Source organism: Papilio polytes, unplaced genomic scaffold, assembly GCF_000836215.1.
Source record: "Papilio polytes unplaced genomic scaffold, Ppol_1.0 DF824303.1, whole genome shotgun sequence".
Classification (NCBI taxonomy): domain Eukaryota; kingdom Metazoa; phylum Arthropoda; class Insecta; order Lepidoptera; family Papilionidae; genus Papilio; species Papilio polytes.
Genome location: NW_013524901.1, coordinates 1,854,436 through 1,875,781, shown reverse-complemented (window position 1 = coordinate 1,875,781; position 21,346 = coordinate 1,854,436). Strand labels below are relative to the sequence as shown.

The 21,346-nt window shown below is 33.1% G+C and overlaps 1 protein-coding gene across 1 annotated transcript; it reads right to left on the bottom strand.

Annotated features, from left to right (window-relative positions):
• Positions 1-1,426: 1,426 nt before the first annotated feature.
• On the bottom strand, positions 1,427-20,735 carry LOC106102384 (facilitated trehalose transporter Tret1-like). Its single transcript, XM_013281845.1, has 10 exons — positions 20,541-20,735; positions 8,926-9,176; positions 7,055-7,213; positions 6,673-6,812; positions 5,313-5,545; positions 4,310-4,451; positions 3,598-3,724; positions 2,767-2,957; positions 2,160-2,298; positions 1,427-1,789 (listed from the first exon to the last, which is right to left on the bottom strand). The coding sequence occupies exons 1-10, from the start codon at positions 20,552-20,554 to the stop codon at positions 1,665-1,667; spliced, it is 1,521 nt and encodes a 506-aa protein (XP_013137299.1). The 5' UTR covers positions 20,555-20,735; the 3' UTR covers positions 1,427-1,664.
• Between the last annotated feature and the right edge of the window lie 611 nt (positions 20,736-21,346).

Genomic DNA, 21,346 nt, shown 5'->3' with positions numbered 1-21,346 from the left:
ACATGTTATGCGACGAAACGATGGGGACATAAACCAGAAAGTGTTAAGATTGAATGTGGATGGCTACTAAGGTAGAGGAAGACCGAAGAAAGTATGGATGGATTGTGTGTAAGAGGATATGCTTAAGAAATGAGTGGATTAAGATATGACGGCTGAGAGATGTATGAAAGAGTAGCACATTTGTGCCAACCCTCCGTAAGGGATAAGGGCAAGTAGATGATGATGTCTAATGAACATAGTGTGGAAGAATACATGTTAGTTTTTTTTTTCGAAACCGCGCGAACGTAGTCGCGGGAAGAAATGTATCTTTTGAAAATTCAAAATAAATGTTTGAAATAAAACATTGGGTACGGTTTTTACAATTTATTTATTTAACTTGTCAAATCTTTGATACAACAAACTTTCATCACATTTTATAAATGCATGTAAGTTATTTGAATTCCTGGTTCACAATATTTCTCTCTCCTCTGTAACTTAAAATGTTTTGTGTTTCCCTTTGACTTTAACTTATTGAGGTTCTACTGTAGTAACTGGAGACAGTATATACCAGGCCAGTACAATTAAAACATTGATTTTATTACATTTTAAGAAAAATACGCTGCCGTTCAAAAATGCAGATTTTCACTATATTACAAACATAACTTAAATAAATAAAACTTAAAACTATATCTACAATTGTTAAATGGCACTATTATTAAAAAGATATTGTTAATCACTTTTATTGTAAAACAACACTTAATTTTAAAGAAAATGTGTTACACTTAGTGTATTTAAATAGTCACTAAGGGTTCCTTAGTGTATTGTGTAAGGGAGATCGATACTAAGCGGCTTAACTCTGAAAGCAGCAGAATACCTTTTATTATGATTTTAATTCCCGCGTTTTTCATTTCAATACATTCAACAAAATTGTAGACTGGATTCTGAATGGTTTTGTTTCATTTAAACTTACAGTTTTTTAAGACATTCTAAACTATAGAATCTATCAAGTTTAGTAAAATTCTCATACAAATATGTAAATTCAAAAATTCAATAAACTATACATACTGTGCGTATCGTTATATTTATTTAGCACCATACTTCATTTTTAATTGTATCAGCATAATCTCGTAAGATTTAATTTTATTACTAATACGTATTATTTAATAATACCTTGGTATATAAAAAATAATCTCGTTTATAACAAAAATTGTATAACAATTATTTTTATGAAAATCACATGATTTCATAAAAATTATGGCCTAATTTTAGTCCCTTTCCCTTTCCACCCTTTTCTTAAGAAGAAAGGATGGGAAGGAAAAGTGGATTTGACGGTGAAGGAGATGCATAGGAAGGGGAAATGTCCTCTTTATGTGCGTCTCCTTCGTCGTAGAAGGGTAGGCAACGCATCTGCAATAGCGGATGTTTATGGGTAGCGGTCGCTTTCCATTTCGGTGGATTCAGGCCGCTTGCTCGTTTGCCACCTTATATTATAAAAAAAAATGTATACATTTTAAATTATTACTGTTAATTTGAAAAGTACATCTAAATATTGTACAGAATGTTCTATAATTAAGCTACATGCAAAAAGCGACCCTAATAATATCTACATCGCCATTCTATTCATGTAATAACAATATTGTACTTTGAGTATGTATCTACTTATCACAATTCTTCTTTCCTTTACTTCAAGGTAGTGCTGTCTGTGTGCTGTTCTTCTTCAACGTCTTCGTTCTCCCACAGAAGTAATCTTCTATCTCCTGTAGAGTTCTCCCTTTCGTCTCCGGTAGGAAGAAGTAGAAGAATATTATACCTGAAAGTTTTGGATTACGTTAAAAAATGTGCTAAAAATATTTATATAATATAATAATTATAAAGCCTGCCGCATATGCTTAATACTAACTACAGTTCGATTGTTCAATTACAACATTGTGTGTGTGAAAATTGACAGCAAGTTGAATTGAGCATAAGTACCGAGCTTTATGTCTAGTATTTAGTACTACTACAAACAAATAATATCAATTCAAATACAGTAAAGAAGATAATAAAGGAACATTTTTATATAACAGTAATTGTTAATAAGAAGATGAAGTATGAACAAAAGGATGAAGAAACAAACCAGAAGGAAAATATTGAAATACATGAAAATGTAGGGAATTTACCTAAAAGGTAGTACATCTTACCTCCTAACGACATAGCGCCATAGAGCCCAAATGCGCCGTAGTCATTGAGCGAAGCTTTAAGGAAGGGGAAGGTCTTCACCACGGAGAAGACTGACAGATGCGCGGCGCACGTCGTCATGCCGCCCACTATACCACGCACCTGATACCAAACAATAAACAACAGACTTATTAAAACTCTTGCATTATTTCACTCTTATTTCTATAACTTCCTTTCATCCGCGACTCCGTCTTCGTGGAATTAAAAAATCAAAAGTGAGTAGTCTATGTGTTCCAAACTATCCTCTACATCTATGCCAAATTTCATCGAGACCCGTTCAACAATTTAGGCTACAAACTCTGACAAACATCCATCCATCTAAACTTTAGTCTTTATAATATTAGTATGAAGTAGATGTGTGCTACCAATCTAACTGAGATCATAATATCTAGACGTCCTTATTGGAGTTGTTATTTCACAAGTGTAAACATTTGTAAAAGTACCTCTTAGGTACTTCAAAATTAAAAATGATATTATCACAAATATGGTCGACGAACTTTGAAAATAAGAAATAATAATTCTTAAATTTACAACTACAAATAGAAAACTAACTCAATTTTAATTAATTACCTGAGTAGGATACACTTCGCCTATCATAACCCAGGGAACGATCAGATAGCCCAGGGTACAGGAGATCATGAACACGTAGATACTGGCGACTGGTATCCAGGAGTACACAGGCTGCAGGTTGTTGTCCTTCCAGTACTGGACGTGGTACATGTACACCGATAACACTATCATTGTTGAACCGCATCCAATGGCTGCAACAGGCAAACATATTTCATACTAGCGATCAAGACCAGCTCGCCGAAAGAATACGTCTCATATCTATTCTATTATTATATATTCCAGTTGGTATAAAATGTAGCCATGTTCCTGTGATAACGTAGCTTTTTAAGTGTGAAAGAATATTTGAAATCGGTTTAGTAGTTACGGAGCTTATTCAATGCAAAACAAATCTTTTTTACAACATAAAGCGTAGAAAAGACGAAGTACCGAAACTGTCAATAAACTCTTTGAGACTTATCGGAATTAATGTTCAATTAAGTTTAAAAACAAAAAAAGGCAGAGGTCTTTAACCAATGTTCTCTTTTACATTTCATTAATCTTACTAAATTATAAATGCGAATGTTTATATGGATGTTTGTTAGAGTTTGTAGCCAAAACGGTTAAACGGCTCTTAATGAAATTTGGTATAGGTGTAGAGCATAGTCTGGAAGAACACATAGACTGTCTACTTTCGTTTTTTTTTAATTCCACGCGGACGGAGTCGCGGGCGAAAGCTAGTGTAGGTATATTACAAGTAATTTCATCACAGCGAGGATTCGTGAGGTAGTTGTTTTTGTTCAGGGTTTTGTTAAAATATGAATGATATTTTTTTGACAAGAACATAAATGTTACCTGAGACAAAAGTAAGCATTCGTCTGCCACATTTTCTGCACAAAATACATCCAACAACTGTAAAGATGACTCGTAAGATACCCATCGAAATTGTCAACCAGTATTTATCTAAGGAAGCTCCGGATGCCTGTAAAGAATTTAATATATTAATCGACCAACTTCAGTGCTGACGTTAACGCCGTGAGGTTGTGCGACCGCTCAGAGCGTCGGACTAATGGGCATCACAGCAAAACACACAGTCTCTCAACAGTTCTACAAAAGAAAGAAATCTCACCCAAAGCACTAGTATTAAAACTGACTGACCAACAAGATTTAGATTTATCTATACTTTATTTATTATAATAAATCGTAAACACACACTTCTTTGTTGTCTAAGATGTCAGCAATTACAGCATATTTTTCAATAATTCTTTTCCTACACTTACGTCACGCTTTAAGCTATATATTTTCACGTCATTAAACTTAGGGGGTAAATATGTTGGATTTTTATCCAACATATTTAGTAGGGTTTTTACCCTAATGTGGAAAAGAGGCCATAAGTTGCTGCCAACATCAAGGAAGCAAGACTGCCAGGTTTTGTTATGTCATGTTATTTTGACATTTGCTATTGACAATTTGACACATGTAAACTTTAAAATAAGATTTTCATAATTTCATGCGGATGAAGCCGTACGGGAACAGCTAGTTTCTAATAAATATGTTTCTCAATTACCTCAAATACTTCGACAGCGTAAAATGTGATTGTATTAACACCACACCATTGATAGATGAAGAAATAAACCGCTAAGATCGTAAATGGCTTTAAAGCTGATGGTGACAATAAGGCTTTTAAAACTTCTTTGGGCGTCTTCAATCTGCAAAAGAAAGACGTAAAAGAGTTACGAGTTGCAATACAGTAGGATTCCAATTACAATAAAACTAAAGATGTATCCATTTCTTTTATTTTCAGTAAATAAACAGAGAACTGTTTTCCAAACATATTTGTGCAGTGGAACATTATTACATGCTTGTTTGCTGTGACGTTTTCAATATAAACAGTTACAAGGGACGTAAATATTTATCGATAAAGTAATGAAATCGAACTATAAACGTGATTCCGCAATTCCACGCATTACGAGTATTAATAAGTTATAAACAATTGTTTGCTATACCTTGAGCAACAAACAACGTAATGAAGTAAACAAAATGATTATAACATACACAAAATCATTCTATCGCTTACAATGTTGTTAATTAACTGATTACACCGTGTCCTGTTTCTCCTGCTTGTGTTATATTTCTAACATTCTTACCTCTGCGTCGTCAATAAATTGAAATTTATATGGTCAATTACGCTTTTCTAGCGCATTAGGGTTTAGCATAGTTGGGCGAGCACCCAGAGCGCTCAGTGGGGCGTCGCGGTAGCAAACAAAAGCGATCTCGTGGCGCCCCACATAATGGCCAGGAGGAAACGGAGGGGTTTAGTGGGTATGCCCCATTATGGGGAGAGTCCCACATAACTCTCATGTCTGCCCCGAGGCACGGAGTAAGCATAAGGCATTCCCCTTCGGCAAAAAAAAGGCAACCAGAGCGCTGGAGAGAAAGGGGCGCTACACAGTCTCACATAAACTGCTTCTAAAAGCTGATAAAATGGATCGCAGTAGAATTGCTGCACAAGTCGATAGGACTATAACTACAAAGCTATTGCGCAATTAATATTAAGATGTTCAACTTACGGTTCAACGTGATTCTTCTCTTTGAAGGCTATCATACGTTGTATTTCCTCATCCAGATCGCAGGTGGACCCTCGTAATTTGGCTAAGGAGCTCTCAGCGCGTTCCCGCTTGTCCTGTTGCAGTAGGAAGTTGGGGGTCTCCGGAATCAGTAGCATGCCTAGCAAGGATACGATGGGGATGATAGCGCTCACTCCTGCTAGAATGTTCCATGTTGTCACGCTTCCTATCACGTACTGAAATAAAAAGTAACAACTTGGAATACATTTCAATCTACCATCTTACGATTACTAACGAGCACGTCAACACTTTAGGTCGATGATTTGCAGGTCTCTTGGGATTAAGGGAAGATTCGGCGAGGGTGCAAAATTATGATATAAAGTACTCATACTCAAGATAAAAAAAGCTGTAATGGTGGACAGAATGAAAAAAAACTCTAGCTTGAAATTTTATAAGCTATTTTTTTTAGAATCCAAGTGTAAGTGACATGGTACTAAAGGCCGAATACTAAAATTTTAAATATGCTATGTCTTACAGGCCACGGTTTAAAACCAAATTCATTATACATTTAGACATCTGTCAGATTGTAAGCGGTGCATACGAAGCGAAGTGTATAAGTGTAAAGTGTGTCCAAGTGTAAAATACGTTTTAAAGTATCTGTTTGATTACAGATTAGCATCTCAAGTTTTATAATTAATCAAAAAAATTCCCACGAACTCATTTGTTTTGAGTAAAGAATCATAATTGATTATGTTCAAATATTATACAAAAATGTCGTGTCTAAATTGATTGTGTATAAAATTAGCGAGCCTTATCACGAGTGTGGTGTAATGTGACGTCACGAGTCAATGACAAATGACGGTGTTAACATGTTTGTTCGCGGTTGAATAATCTAATTTTGTACTCAACAATATTTACCTTACAGTTATCGATTATAAAAGTGTCACGATTGTACATTGTATCAACCCTAAAATAGAATATTTTTTTCCGAAACTCACATATGAGTATACCTTCAATAAAATTAGAGAAGCTTTCAAATGTTCCTTCTCATGCATTTTTAAAGAAGTTAATTTGAAAATGAGAAAGTCTGTCAATAACTATTACGGATGATATATTCTATGGTTTAAATCGTGATATTTTCATAAAATTAGTATTATTTTGCACATATTGGCTTTGCAAATATCCTGGTGATGACATTATTATATAGTTCCTGAGACTATTATTATGTTAATGATTTGACGCACTTTACCTATACTCAAAAAATGTAATAAACGATTTTCATTTATTAGTGTTTACTACATTATCAAAAAGCTTATTTACATCATATAAGCCCGATAAAAACCATATTATGGTAAACACTGACCTGTATAAGAACGCCAGTGGACACGCCCACTGACGCCAGTGCACCCAGCATTCCACGAAGATGTGGCTGAGAAACCTCACAGGTGTAGACGCGCGCCGGCGCACCGACCATACCAGACCCGAAACCGATCAGCAATCTACCTGCAAATATATATTTATTCTTGTAAAAGACTATACCAAAATATTGTAGTGGTAATCGACAAACTGGTCCAGTTAGTAAGGAATATGAGATCAGTTAAAGAGCTATCAGTTCGTATAGAGTCAAGTGAAGTAGTTTCCAGAAAAGGTTCGTGTTTTTAGAATTCTTAATCTTACAAAATGTTTCTGTAAAAAATCAAGTCTTCTTGGTATTACTTAATGGTTTCATATTTATATATCCTTACCAACATAAATCATAGGAACATTCTGTGCGGTGGCGATGAGGATCCAACCGAGGATGAGGGGTATCTCTGTGACGATGAGGGTGCGACGTCGCCCGATGGAGTCCATCAGGTAACCGCTCACGATACATCCTATAGGTGTGCCCGCCGCGCTTAAACTGGCTGGAAACATTACATATTCTTGTTATAACTGCCAGTGATTTTTTGGGATGGTGAATTCCCTGAAGTCCCCAGAACACCCGGCTAGGATAAACAATAGTATGTAATTGAATTATATAAGAACTAGTTGCCACTGGTGACTTTGCCCGTGTGATATTAAAATAACAGATAAATTACCTTTCTAATGGTGAAAGAATTTTTAAAATCGGCCCAGTAGTTTTAGAGTTATTTCAATACATACAAAAATACAAATCTTTCCTCTTTATAATATTAGTTAGCAACAGTCCTTTGTTTCTATCCTTTTATACTTCCTTATTTTACTGAAACTAGCTTATCAATTAAAAATCTTATTATTATACTAGCTGTTACAGTGCTACTTCAGCCGCATGAAATTATGGAAATGTTTACATTTGTCAAATTATTAATAGCAAATGTCAAAATGACATGATGACAAACCATGGCAAGCTTGCTTCCTTGATATTAGCAGCAACTTATGGTCTCTTTCCCACATTAGGGTTTTTATTTAAAATATTTACCCCCTTAAGTTTAATGGCGTAAAAATATATAACCTAAAGCGTGACGCATGTAGGGTCTTTTATTAAAAAAAAGAGTTATTCGAAAATATGCTGTGATAGCTGACATCTTAGGCAACAAAGAAGTGTGTCTATACGGTTTCTTATAATAGTATAGATAGTATAGAAGTATAGATAGTATAGATTTCTTCAAATCATTATCAATAAGAAAGTTCATACAACTATAATTAATCAGTTTAAATTAATTACTTAGATATCACATACATAACAGATTACAGTGACCGCTTCTGATCATTAAAATATAATCACATTATCAATCGTATTGAAACTTTATTATAACAGCTTAATAACATCTTATATTATTAAATAGATTAAGAATATCTAATTACAATAACAGAGATAAATACAAAGCTTTGTGTTTTAATGGATTAACTTTCTATTGGTTAATGAAAATTATTAAAACTTAAGCATTTGTGTTTTGAAGTAAATTTTGCAACTACAGTAAACCCTCGATAAGTCAAAGTCCAAGGGAAACACAAAATATTTTAAATTACAGAGGTTTTAAGTTATCAAGGGTCTCTGTTATAGAGGTTTTAAGCTCTGATGGGAAGGAAACTATTTTTTGAAGTTATAGAGGTTTTTATGTTATCGAGGTTCTTGTGTATAACAAAATTGAAATTGTCTCGACCTGTCTCTAACTACTGTAGTTCTATGTTAAGTTTGAATTTATCCTGACTTAAATTTTCGAGTATAAATAAAGTTTGGTATTGCAATTATCATGAGGTAACAAGGTCCTATATTAAATTATGCAGTTGACTGAACCGAAATAGATATAAAACACTGATAAATCAGTAGAGTACTGACCGATAAAGCCTGACTGACATTAACACAATCGTAAATAACGGTAGGTTTTCACTACCATCACACATAGCAATAATGCGATTTCAATTCTAAAGAGACCAAGAATTATGTGGCCCTTAGTCACCATTTAATAACGAACAGTATAAGTAGATTTAGAAAATATGTAATACTAGCTTTTGCCCGCGACTCCGTCTGCGTTCTTCCATACTATCCTTCAAAATTTCATCCAGATCTGTTCCGCCGTTTAAGGTACAAACTCTAACAAACATCCATACATATAAACACATTTATAACAATAGTAAGAAATATGATTTATCTTACCGATCCAACTGGCTTGATTGTCATTTATATGAATACTGGAATCAGGACTTTTTAACTGGGGTAGCGCAGTCGCGGAGAAGCCGAACGCCATACCCGTGTTAACAGTACCAATGTTGGCGATAAAGGAAGCCAGTACTTGCTTGAATGCCTTCCCCCTGCCAGCTTTACTGGACTTCTGAGGCTTCTCCGGTATTGCGGTCTTCGTAATAATCGCTGTGTTGCCATTCTTGACGAACGGCGTTGTATCTTTCCTGGGAAATGGATTTATTTTTTATTTTTCTGTCGTAATATGTGTACCAATTATTAACTAATATTCGAGATATCTAAACCTAGTAATGACTTTCTTTTATATCTTTGCCTCTAATAGCAAAGATATAAGCAAAATATTTATTTGGTAATAAGAAAATACTTAAAAGTACATTATAAAGGCGAAGCGTTCATTGTACAAACAAAGCATAAATATAATTACAAACAACTCTACGCTCTTTTGTTCCATACTTTGTTTATTCATTGAATAATTCATTGAAATTAAAGAGGTTATCAAAGACCACGTCGACTCAGGGTTATCGATGTTTTGTGTTAATGGCGATTATTTGACCTAACAACGTTAATTGTTTAACTTGAACACTAATGTTCGTTTGTTGAGATGTAAGTTAGAATTTATATTATCAATTACGTACATGTAAATACGAGATATCGTTTTTGAGTAATTTAAAAATTATTTTTTTAATGCAATTTTTCTATTAGTGAAATTGCTATTAATAAATTTAAGGCACATGTTAGATGTAATATTACCGTACAAACGCCAGGTAGATCAATCACGTTTTTGATGAAAGGTCGTGATTATTTTCCCTAACAAAGGACAATGAAATCCAGGCCGATACAGTCGCTATTTAAATTAACGAATAAACAACGTTACAGGAAAATAAAAGCTATAAAGTAGCAAAGAAACCCATGACCTGGATCTACTAGATGCTAATAGAAAGGACAAGACAAATGAAAAATTAATATAAATAATTTTAATAAAACAAAAAAGCGCCAAATATCTTCAAAGATGTAGTTAGTTAGACCAAAAATATTTATTTTCATTTCATTCTACAAATTGGTTACTATACTTTTATTTTTTACTCCATCAAATACAGTTACAAAAGTATATTTATAGAATAAATTACAATGCAAATAGTAATATCTTATCAAAGGTTTTCTAATGTTATCTATACCACTTGCATCATTTAATTAAACAAAACTTCACATGTAAAACATTTTTAGTGTTGTTAAACCTATAAATATTTTACAATTCGACCTGTTTGACGTAGCGTGGTTGTATCTGTAGACTCTTGTACAATCAGGGAATCTAACGGTGACCCACTTTAATAGTTCTCGTTTGGACATTTTGTACGCATTGAGAAAAGGATAACAACCAATGAGAAACCATTTTAAATGTGTTTATAATAAAAGGTCATTTAGAGGTAGCGAATTGCTTTTTATTATTATTATTATTTATAATGAAAGGTGGCAAACGAGCAAGCGGCTACCTGAATCCACCGAAATGGAAAGCGACCACTGCCCATAAACATCCGCAATTTCGGATGCGTTGCCTACCCTTGAGTGACGGAGGATTGAGGAGGAGACGCACATAAAGAGGACATTTCCCCTTCCTATTCGTCTCCACCACCGTCAAATCACATTATCTTGTTGTTTTCACAACTGACTGCTTTTCTTAGAGGCGAGTTTGTGTGAAAGTGGAGTAATGCGTATGGCCCTGACTGTACATATGTACATATGGTTTTTATTTCACATGTTTCGTTATAAATGTAGGTACACATATTTATTACGTGTTTACTTTATTTGCTTAATACATTTGGCCGTGACACAATGATAAAGTGTGTAAATACCATCATACTGTCATTAAATGAAAATTTACTTCTAATTAATGATAATGAATTTGAACTTCACCATGATTTTCCACTTGTCATATAGTAAATGCTAATTAAATAAATCTTCTATCTATACTTAATATAATAAAGCGTAAACACACACTTCACTGTTGCCTAAGATGTCAGCAATTACAGCATGTTTTTCAATAATTATTTTTTAATAAAAAGCACTAGACTTACGTCACGCTTTAGGATATATTTTAACGCCATTAAATTTATGGGGTAAATATTTTTGATAAAAACCCTAATGTGGGAAAGAGACCATAAGTTGCTGCTAACATTAAGAAAGTAAGATTGCCAAGGTTTGTCATGTCATGTCATTTTGACATTTGCTATTGATAATTTGCCAAATGTAAACAATAAAAGAAGGAACAGCTAGTACTAATACAAAGATGAAAACTTTGTTAGTTTGATTGTAATGAATAGGCTCACGACAGGACCGTTTTTAAAAATTGTCACAATTTGAAAGCTACATTATCCGCGACTAACGTAGCCTATTATTTTTAATAATTACATGCGGGCGAAGTCGCGGGCAACAGGTAGTATTAAATAAAGTCTATCTTATGATTCAAATGACCAGAATTTTATTGTCGAAAAACTTTTATTTTTATTAATAACACTTTTTATTGTGACTCCTTCCGAAATTAAAAATAACTTAATAATATATGTGTTCTTCCAGACTATTTTCTACATCTGTGACATATATTATGATCTGTTGGGCATTATTGGACCTTCTATTACTTGTTCTTTGATAGAACTTCACGGCAAATCACTCGAAAATATTATTTTGTCTTTAAATCAAGTAAAAAATCCTTTATGAAGGTGAGAGAATTATTAGTCAAGGAAGTGTTGATTCTATTTTTCTCTGTATTTCGTAGGTAATTGCTTATTACAATTACCGTACTCTAAGTGGTCCGCAAACAAGATAGTAATCACGTGCAGTCATCCTGCGTCAGGTGATAACAATAATTAATACTGTTAGTGGTGGTAAATGAAATTTCACAACTGTAACATAACCACATAGTGTTTGTAGATGGCTAACTTTAGCTCGCGACTTCGTTCCTGTGAATTTAAAAATCTCTAACAAATTTATGCGCCAATAGCCAATAATGGTTTGGTGTACGGACTACCGACCTTGCGGTCGAGGGTTCGAATCCTGACATTCGACTATTATCGTGAACCATATCCTAGCACAAGCCTGGAGCTTAGTTGGAATGGTAAAAGGAAATATTACTAAATTAACAAAAATCTACTAATACTCTTTTATAAAAAAAATAATACAGCCAGTTTTTTATTTTATACTCAGTGGAAATGTAGCTTTCTAATTTTTCATAGTTTCGGAAACTATTCAAAGTAAATTGAGCAAGCAGGGTTGACTATGGCCTAGTAACATCTAAGGGTAAGCTCGGAGCCCCTCAGTGAGGACGAGGACGAGGACAACAAAGCGAGGTCATAGAACTGTTACTAATACTAAAAATCGCTTAAAAGCAATCACAGATTGCAAAGCTAACGATCGATTGTACGCAGACATGAGTAAATAACATCAATACGATGGAGTTAAGTGGGAATTTAGTACATATCTAAATATTATAAATGCATGTATTTTAACATTGGCTTCCTTACATAAATTGATTTCTTTCTCAGTTTTCCTAAAAGCATGTTGAACTACTAAATACTGCTAAATCCTGGTTATTACTAGTATTATGAAGTTATCTTTCTAGAAATAGGAGTAGTAAAATATTTATACGGTCATAAATTTATTTATTGTGGTCCTCACGTATTGTTAATTCCAAATGAAAAAATAGCAAAAGTAAATGAATTTTATATAAGCCGTGATGTCACTTTTAACGCCACGTGTTTGTAAATGAGCATTCTTGATCGAACAGCGTTTATGGACTAACAACTCAACACACGTGCTTAAGGTGTCCTAACCTAGAGGGGTAGGCAGATTCGGTTTTATCTGGCGCGATCCCGTCTCTCCTACATATCTACTACAGTAAAAATGTCTGTTATTGTTAATTTACATTACTCGTAATTTATTTGTTTAATTCCCAATTATTATTCTTTATTGCAATTTTATATTTAGGGAACCAATATTTAATTGTACAACATTTTTTAAACGTATGTTAAAAGTACTATAATAAATAGCTATAATAGTATTTAAGTTATATGAAAGTTGAATATTTATTAAATAAATATTTTCCATACAAAAACTAAACACATACCTGTCCTATAAATATCGGTACAAACTGGTTAGGTTATTAATATTTTATTTATATTAATATACTAGCTGTTTCCGTGCGACTTCATTCGCATAAAATTATGATAACTCTATTTTATTGTTTACATGTGTCAAATTATCAATTGCAAATTTCAAAATGACAACGGTGACAAACCGTGGAAACCTTGCTTCCTTGATGTTGGCAGCAACATACGGTCTTTTTCCCACATTAGGGTTTTTATCCAAAGTTTTTGCCCCCTAAGTTCAATGACGTGAAAATGTATAGCCTAAAGCATGACGTAAGTGTAGGGCTTTTTATTAAAAAAAGAATTATTCAAAAACATGCTGTAATTGCTGACATTTTAGGCAACAAAGAAGTGTGTGTTTACGCTTTATTATAATAGCATAGATTTGTAATAATTAACCAGTTTCATCTGGTGTGTGTTATGTGTTTAATATTATCGTGAATACTTGCTATATGGAGACTACTCTAAAGGTGATTTTCCATTATTATTTTTATCACGTTTCCACTGATGATTTATATAAGACTAGTGGAACTCGGCATGTTTTACTTTTCATTGCATTAGGACTTAGACACCGTTCGCGTGGTATTAAAAAAACAAAAGTAAGTAGCCTATGTGTTCTTTCATACTTACTACGTCTGCGCTAAAGGAGTTGTACAAAAATGGGCCTTTTTTTGAAAATCAACGTACAAGAAACCTTTATAAACAAAAGATAAAGACGAAAAAAAAAGAACAAACAACATATTTTTAATTTTTTCTGAACCGTCATTTTATTTTAAATTTAATTTTTAAAATATACTGTTATTCTGCGGATTTACTTAAAAGAGGACAGTGGACATTTTGACATCTAGATCCGTTTAAAAGTTTAGGCTGAAACTCTTAGAAAAACCCGTCTATCCACTCAACTTTTGCATTAGATTATTTCATTCAATATTCTTTTCGAATTAATCCATTCCATATTCCGTTAAATTATTACCATCATGGCTGATTTAAATAAAGCAACTTTATCAAAAGCATTCTACTACTTTGTTCTTTTTTATTGCATCCAATAAATGTATATTTACATTTGTACTTACACAATAATACAGCGATTACTGTATCTTATCAGATCGGCAAGATAATAGTCATAAAAACAAATATCGAATTTGTAAACCTCTCTAAAACTGATCCCTGAACCCTTTATTATCTGTGACATGAACACTCCAAGTCATTAGCCCGCGACGTGCTCGCTTGATGTTATTGACGTGATAAGATGTGACGTGTGACAGCTTCGTCAAATGTCATTTGCATTATGCGGCATTATCGGACAACAGAGGGAGTAACAGAACCCATATGGACGGAACATCGGAGATGCAACGCCAGCGCATCACATGTGGCGTAATGTGCCTGCACTTTTAAAGTAAATGGCATCTTGCAGCGACAAGAACACTAACGAAAATCAAAAATCTCTAAAACTAGTTGTCTATCCATGAGAAAAAAAAACTTTAATTAATGGCCTAAGTCTCTACATATAGTCATATAGGAGATACATAAGCAACCATCCATCTTAAAGTTTGCATTTGTATTATTAGTAAGAAGTGATATAAAAAACGGTAAAATGTATATTTTCAATACTAATAAATACGTATAAAACAGTACTGTTGTAAACTCCGAGCAATATAACGAATTCAAACGGCTCGTGTCAAACGACAAACGCATTGCAAATTACTGGTTATACAAGTGTGGACTACATTCAACGATTTCTAAGCAAATACTGGTATATTAAAACAAAGCTAGACAGAAAAACACGCGCGTTATTACTAACATTAACTGTTCCCTTGCGGCTTTATCCGCATATCATAGAAAAATTATTTTATTCCTTACATTCCGCAAAACTTTCATTTGAAAATGTGATAATTCAAATGCTTAAATGAGAACGAAGTTCTTTACCATTGGCTAAAAATTACCGTCACTATGTCAATCTTGCTTCTTTGCTGCAATGGCTTATAGATTTTTCTCTGTCGCGTGATTTGATCCAATTTATTCGTCCCTAATTTAAATAGCGAAAAAACATCCATAGGTCGTATCGTCGTGTCGTAATTGTAAAGCATATCAGGTTTTGAGCGTGATCATTTTTAAATAAATAATTAAAACAATTTTTTATAGCAATTAAAAAAAAACTACACTTTAACGCAGTCACGTTTATGCAGAATGATCTAAAACTATCCAGATTGCACCGTATCCTCACACAAATATTTATAGCAAACTGCAAAACGTTGGCAGAGAGCATGGCTTTATGGTAAATGAGACAGATGTTATTTATTATGTAATTGTAAATATAGCAGACAATAAAACAGCTGTAATCACAAGTATTTATTCAATGTGCCAAGCGTATGTTCACATTAACGATAGGGTTTTGTTTTCATTAGTTTATTCCTTTGGTGAAGTTTTAAAAGCCTGATTGCTTAATTGGTGCCAAAATGAATTAACTGGTAACACATTTTAGAGACCTCTCTTATTAAATCATACAAGAGAATTAAGCTTGGTGCCTCTGAGTAGATTAGTCTTTTATCAGCAAAGGTCATAGACATTGAGAGACTTATTCGCAGTTTTCCAATGAACGGAATCGGTTCCGGCGATTGACCTCATTTTAGTATTGTCTATAGTACCTAATTGTACATAATTAGTCCCTTTTAAAACCGTCATTAACTTATGACTTATTTATTTATTTTTGGAGTACAGAGTGAACAATTATTTACAGATATTTTACTGGCAACATTTTAAAAACAAAAATCAATAGTTCTTAAATGACCGTTTTAGAACTGTAATATGAACAAATATGTTATTTTATCTCAACAAGAAAACAAACAAAATCTGCAAAAAATGACAAGTCGACTGAACATTGCTAATTCGGGATGTCCAAACGAGTTTGAGAAATCTGAACGCGACATTGACATTGAAGTGATCGATATAAATAAGTTAAAAATAACCTAAATATTCTCTCTCGTTTAAAGTACTTGGCACGAATTGTAGGGACTTTGTACCTTTGACGCAATCTTCATTCAACTTCCCGTCAGAGAAGTTTGGACCGCTGTGACAAGTTAAGTAATTAGACCAACCCAGCTAACAATGAGGTAATTGATTAGAGTTTGACGTATACGAGAATTCGAGTGATTCAAGAGGAACCGAGGTTACAATCATTGCTTACAACAGTCTATACACGACTTTTTTTAACAAAAGCAGCAATCATAGTTCATACTGATATTATAAATACGAAAGTTTAGATCGATGGATGGATGTTTGTTAGAGTTTTGTTGCGCTAGAGAGATTTCGATTAAATTTGGTGTAGATGTAGAGGATAGTATGGAAGAACACATAGGTTACTTACTATTTTTTTTAATATCACGCGGATGGTGTCGCGGGAGAAATCTAGTAACTTCATAAACGACAATAACTTCGTACGTTATTATTAAGTCACCAAAACGATACAAAGTTTAATTTAAAAGTAGTCGTGTATTATTTTTGTTTTTTTTTTGTTTTTTGTGCAATGTCGTTATGATTACTTTCCGCACAACACACATAATATTGACATCATCATTAACATTGTCAGCCTAAGATTGTCCACTGCTGGTTGGTATGACGTGCCTTTGTTGATTTGAAAAAGTAAGTCGCTGGAATATTACTGTTATCTTGGACACAAGATCCATATGACTTTATTTATTTCTTAATCTAAAACTATCTTCTTGACCAGAACTTTGGTTTTATAAATAGAAGACGGTGTCTTCTAGTTTTGGCAGAAACAATACACAATATGAGTTATGTGGCTGCCAAATTATGGTAATTAGTAAACACTTATGTAACTAAGCTAAAATTATTCCATACCGTTGAAAGCGAGGTACTTATTTTTAGTCAAAATCTCATGACATCTCGTTTGGCAATTGTTTATACTTGTTTTCAGAAAACACACTAAAATAGATGTATTTTCCTGTTCCGCCAGAGCCAGAGATGAAAACTATTGCTTATCTTTGAAAACATTTTCCACATACTACCTACACTTTGGCCGACTTGAAGGCCAAAGTGTAGGTGTCTGTCATGGTCCAAGACACTACGCAGAGCCCAGTACAGAGCGAGCTGGCGGCATACTGTGAACACCCTCTGCCCCACTTTGGGGACATAGGAATAGAAGAGAGACCTACACCTACTTTTGTCCCACTTAGTGGTGAATATTGTTTTAGATTTGTTTTGATTGTCCATAAATAAGGGTAGTTGTGTGTACGCTAGTGACCTGCGTTAGCGGCTTGACGTTAACGGTCTTGTTATATTCGTATTCCCCGAAATGTTACAGGGGTGTATCTGAATATATGTGTATATGAATTAAAAAGAGACTTGTTAAGTAGCCTGTCTTCTTCCAACCTATGTTACGCATTTCTAAATAATTTAAGCTGTTTTGGAGATATTTAGTAACATTATTTTTCTTTTCCTTTGTTTTTTTATTCGTCATTTTTATAATAAGTAAATTTAATGTGTTTCTTTGTATTTTATGTTTAGACACTTATGAATATGTATTGCTCTTCACAAATGGGGAAAGGGATTGGCTCCTGCAGCACAGGGGAACCTAGTGCAGGAGCCAAGGCTCTCATGAAATGTGTATATTTTTAAAGTGAAATTATAAAGGATTTATTTATTTATTTATTATCCGTGCAATCTTTTGCATTGAACATTAGTATGAATTATTAACTTTTCCTTATCTCGAGGCATTGTTTATAAATAGATGCTGAACAAACCAAACAAGTCAATAACCGTTGCACGCTGTCAAAGTGTGGCTGCATACGAAAGATGTTGGAACCTCGCCAGCCGCCTTCACCTTGTCACAGTGGTACTAACACTCTGTGTCGAACTGCTGTAAACTTGGCATTCAGTACCAGTTCGCGTTACTAAATTATGCAGTTTTAGGAAAATTGACACCATCTTCATACCACGACTAAATTAAGAAACAGAACTTAAGTTATAATTCAATCATGAAGGATAAAGGCTCATCAGTCTCCTATTATAAAGACGAAAATGTTGTTTGTTTGATTTTTTTTAAATATTTTTTAAAAAATTTTGATTAAATAACTCAAAAACTACTTGACCAATTTTAGAAATTCTTTCACCCTTGGAAGATAATTTATCTGTGAGTAACATAGGCTACGTTTTATATTATTATTTAATTTCGCGCGGACGAAGTGGCCGGCGAAAGCTATTATTAGATATAATTATGATGCGTTTTTTTAAATGTAGGCAGACTATTAGAAATTAGTTTGTCACTAAAATCAACTAAGCTACAGGTTTCTGTTACGTTTTTATAATGGGCGACACTTAGTGCCCTCTCTACAGCCCTGGAGGTGGCCAGGACCTTTTTCTCCTTACGTTACTTACAAGTCTCTTACAAGCAGAGCAGGAACGGCTTAGTCCGTCCTGCATGCGCTGAGCTGGCTACCTTTTGCCACGATTGTTTTTTCTTTAGAATAACCTTTTATGTAATTTCTACTTTGTGGCAATAAATACATATTCATTCATTCATTCATTCAAGTATTTAAAATGTATATTACATACAAGATTAAAATCTAATACTAAGCTATGGTTAATATCAATTATTTAATAGAAATATTCGAACCACGTGGTTGAATTCGCGCACCATTTTAACTGTTAGGTTATAAACGCTCCATCTATCTGGTGGATAAAGTTTTTGGAGGTTATATTCGTTCCATGTCAACTTTCTGCAGTCTATACTTAAATTATTTTGAAGACGGCATTGAAAAATTCGATTCAATTCGTTATCAGTATTTCTAATACACGTGAATAGCGATAAATATACAATATGTTGACCTTTTTTATCACAACCAATACGTTGGGGTGCTAAATAAAACGCGTGTAAAAATGTAAATGTAGATAAGTCAGGATGTGGCTGGATAGCAACCGCATCTCATGTTATTGAGATAGGCAGTCGATTATAAACCTTGACGCAAAAGTAACAAGTTCCTTATTACTTTAATTTTAAAGCTCCAATGCGTTTTATCGGTTTTTTAGGGCAAAGGAAATAAATACATATATTTCTGTTATAATCTTTTTAACTGAGTATTTCAGAAGTTAACTTGTACTACGATCAGGATTCGTAGATCACTGGAATTAATTTTCGAGCACATATTTGTCCTTCCGAGGGCTACCAAATAGAAACGCGTGCGTTAAATTTTATACAAAACTTATTAAGAAAACGTCACCCCTACAAGTTTGTGGTTTTATTTAATTCTAATATGTGTGTTTAAAAGATTTTTTATTTATAACCTTAATGTCTTTATGTGTGTTCCCTTGTTATATATTGAAACATTTTCTTCACGTTACCGGACAAAGCTTTTTGTATTCCTTTTGTAAAGATTGCAAATGACATTCGGACGGAACGCTTTGTTTTATCTCTGCGTACGAACAACCAAACTTGTTAATTTGCATGTCACCGTTTTCCACTGAAGAATGATCTGTGTCTCTATTCAAACAAAAGTAGGATGAAAAAATGTTCTTAATTTAATTTTTGAAATACAGTTAATTGTAATGTTTTCAATGTTACGTATTCAGAATAATATTTACAATAAGTACGTAAAAATGGATTAGTTAATTTGGATACGGAGAGAACGATGGGTATTGTATACACATTGTGAGTTTATACTGTAATTTTGCAATATAATAGATTAACAATCAAAACAAGCACTATTAATTACGGACGGGACCGGTTGATAAATTTTAAATAATTCAATTACATTAATACGTTTGTAATAATAATTATTACTTTATAATAATATTGTTTTGTTCGAGACATACTTGAATGGTTTTTATTATACGAATTTGTGTTACTTTCACCAAAATTAGGCAGGTCGTTGCTCCTGCGCAAATCTTTTCGATGTAGCACGATAATCTTTTTATTTGAGTTACTTTTATTATCTGTGTAATGTTTCAAATGTATAAAAACTAAAACATTGGTATGAATATAAAACTAAGATTTTTTTTTCGTAAGTGTATATTAAATCCTTGCTATATTGTATTATTTATTTGATTAGTTTGATTTGATGTCATTTTTATTACATGTAATAAACTCTAACCTGTTTTATGTTTTATTATACATAAGAATAATTTTAAATAATGATTAATTCGTTACTAGGCCAGAAGGCGATTATGAAATATTTACGTTAAAAATAGTCCAACGCGTTTTCTAATCGTATTGTAAATATAAAGAATAGAGATGGCACGAGCACAGATAAAAACTAATTTACATAACAAAAATTAAATTAAATAGAATTCAGAAAACATCACTTGGAATTTTATTGCTAAAATAGACGAGAACATTAACTATTAAGGGCTCATTTTGCCAATTTAATATCCTTTTTTAAATAACTAAAAATATATAAAAATAAAATGAACACTTACTTTTCTTCCGACATTTTTATAAATACACTTATAGTTCTTCACAATATCACAGTTAATTTATTATACTATCTAAATTTGATCACATTATTTGCATATTTGAAATCAGAATAAAGTTATACTTTTGCGTGAAAGAGCACGCATAAAAAAACAACGCGTCAACCGCTTATGGCGGGAAGGTATGAACTGGCGCGAAATTATTGTCGCTCGCATATATGGACAATTTCCCGCGCAAACACACTCATTTTCAGGATTTTCTTTTGTTCGGTAATAACTAAAACAAGAAATGTGCTATTTTTATTTTAAAATGACGTTTGTTCATCTTAAAGAGCAATTAGGCGTTCAGAAATATGTTTGAGGCACTGTTTGGTGACTAAAATCTAGATTTAGATTTATAGAACTTGCTATACGTCCAACAAAGAATTTTATATTCGTATTAAACATTTAAAAACAATCACGCGCGATGGACGTTGTGCTTATTAACATAAATAACCATTTATTATAGAATTATTTTAAATTACAAATAATCCCATATACGTATATTAACTAAATGTTAATGTGAAACTACATGTAGAGTTCAAAGACAATTTTTACCTTAATTTCGTTCCATTATAAATTACTAGCTGTTGCTCGCGATTTCGTCCACGTAAAATTAAAAAAATATAGCCTATGTTACTCAGTGACGTAGCTTTTTAATGGTGAAAGAATTTTTGAAATCGGCCCACCAGTTTTTGAGTTATGTCAATACATACAAAAATACAAAACTTCCCTCTTTATAATATGAGTTTAGATTATGTAGTAAAAAAAAA

Excerpts from the sequence above, each read along its gene's own strand:
- LOC106102384 (XM_013281845.1), bottom strand. Across the intron at positions 6,813-7,054 it reads TGTTCCTATGATTTATGTTG|GTAGATTGCTGATCGGTTTC; the intron begins GTAAGGATATAT and ends ATATATTTGCAG. Across the intron at positions 2,958-3,597 it reads AATGCTTACTTTTGTCTCAG|CCATTGGATGCGGTTCAACA; the intron begins GTAACATTTATG and ends TGCCTGTTGCAG.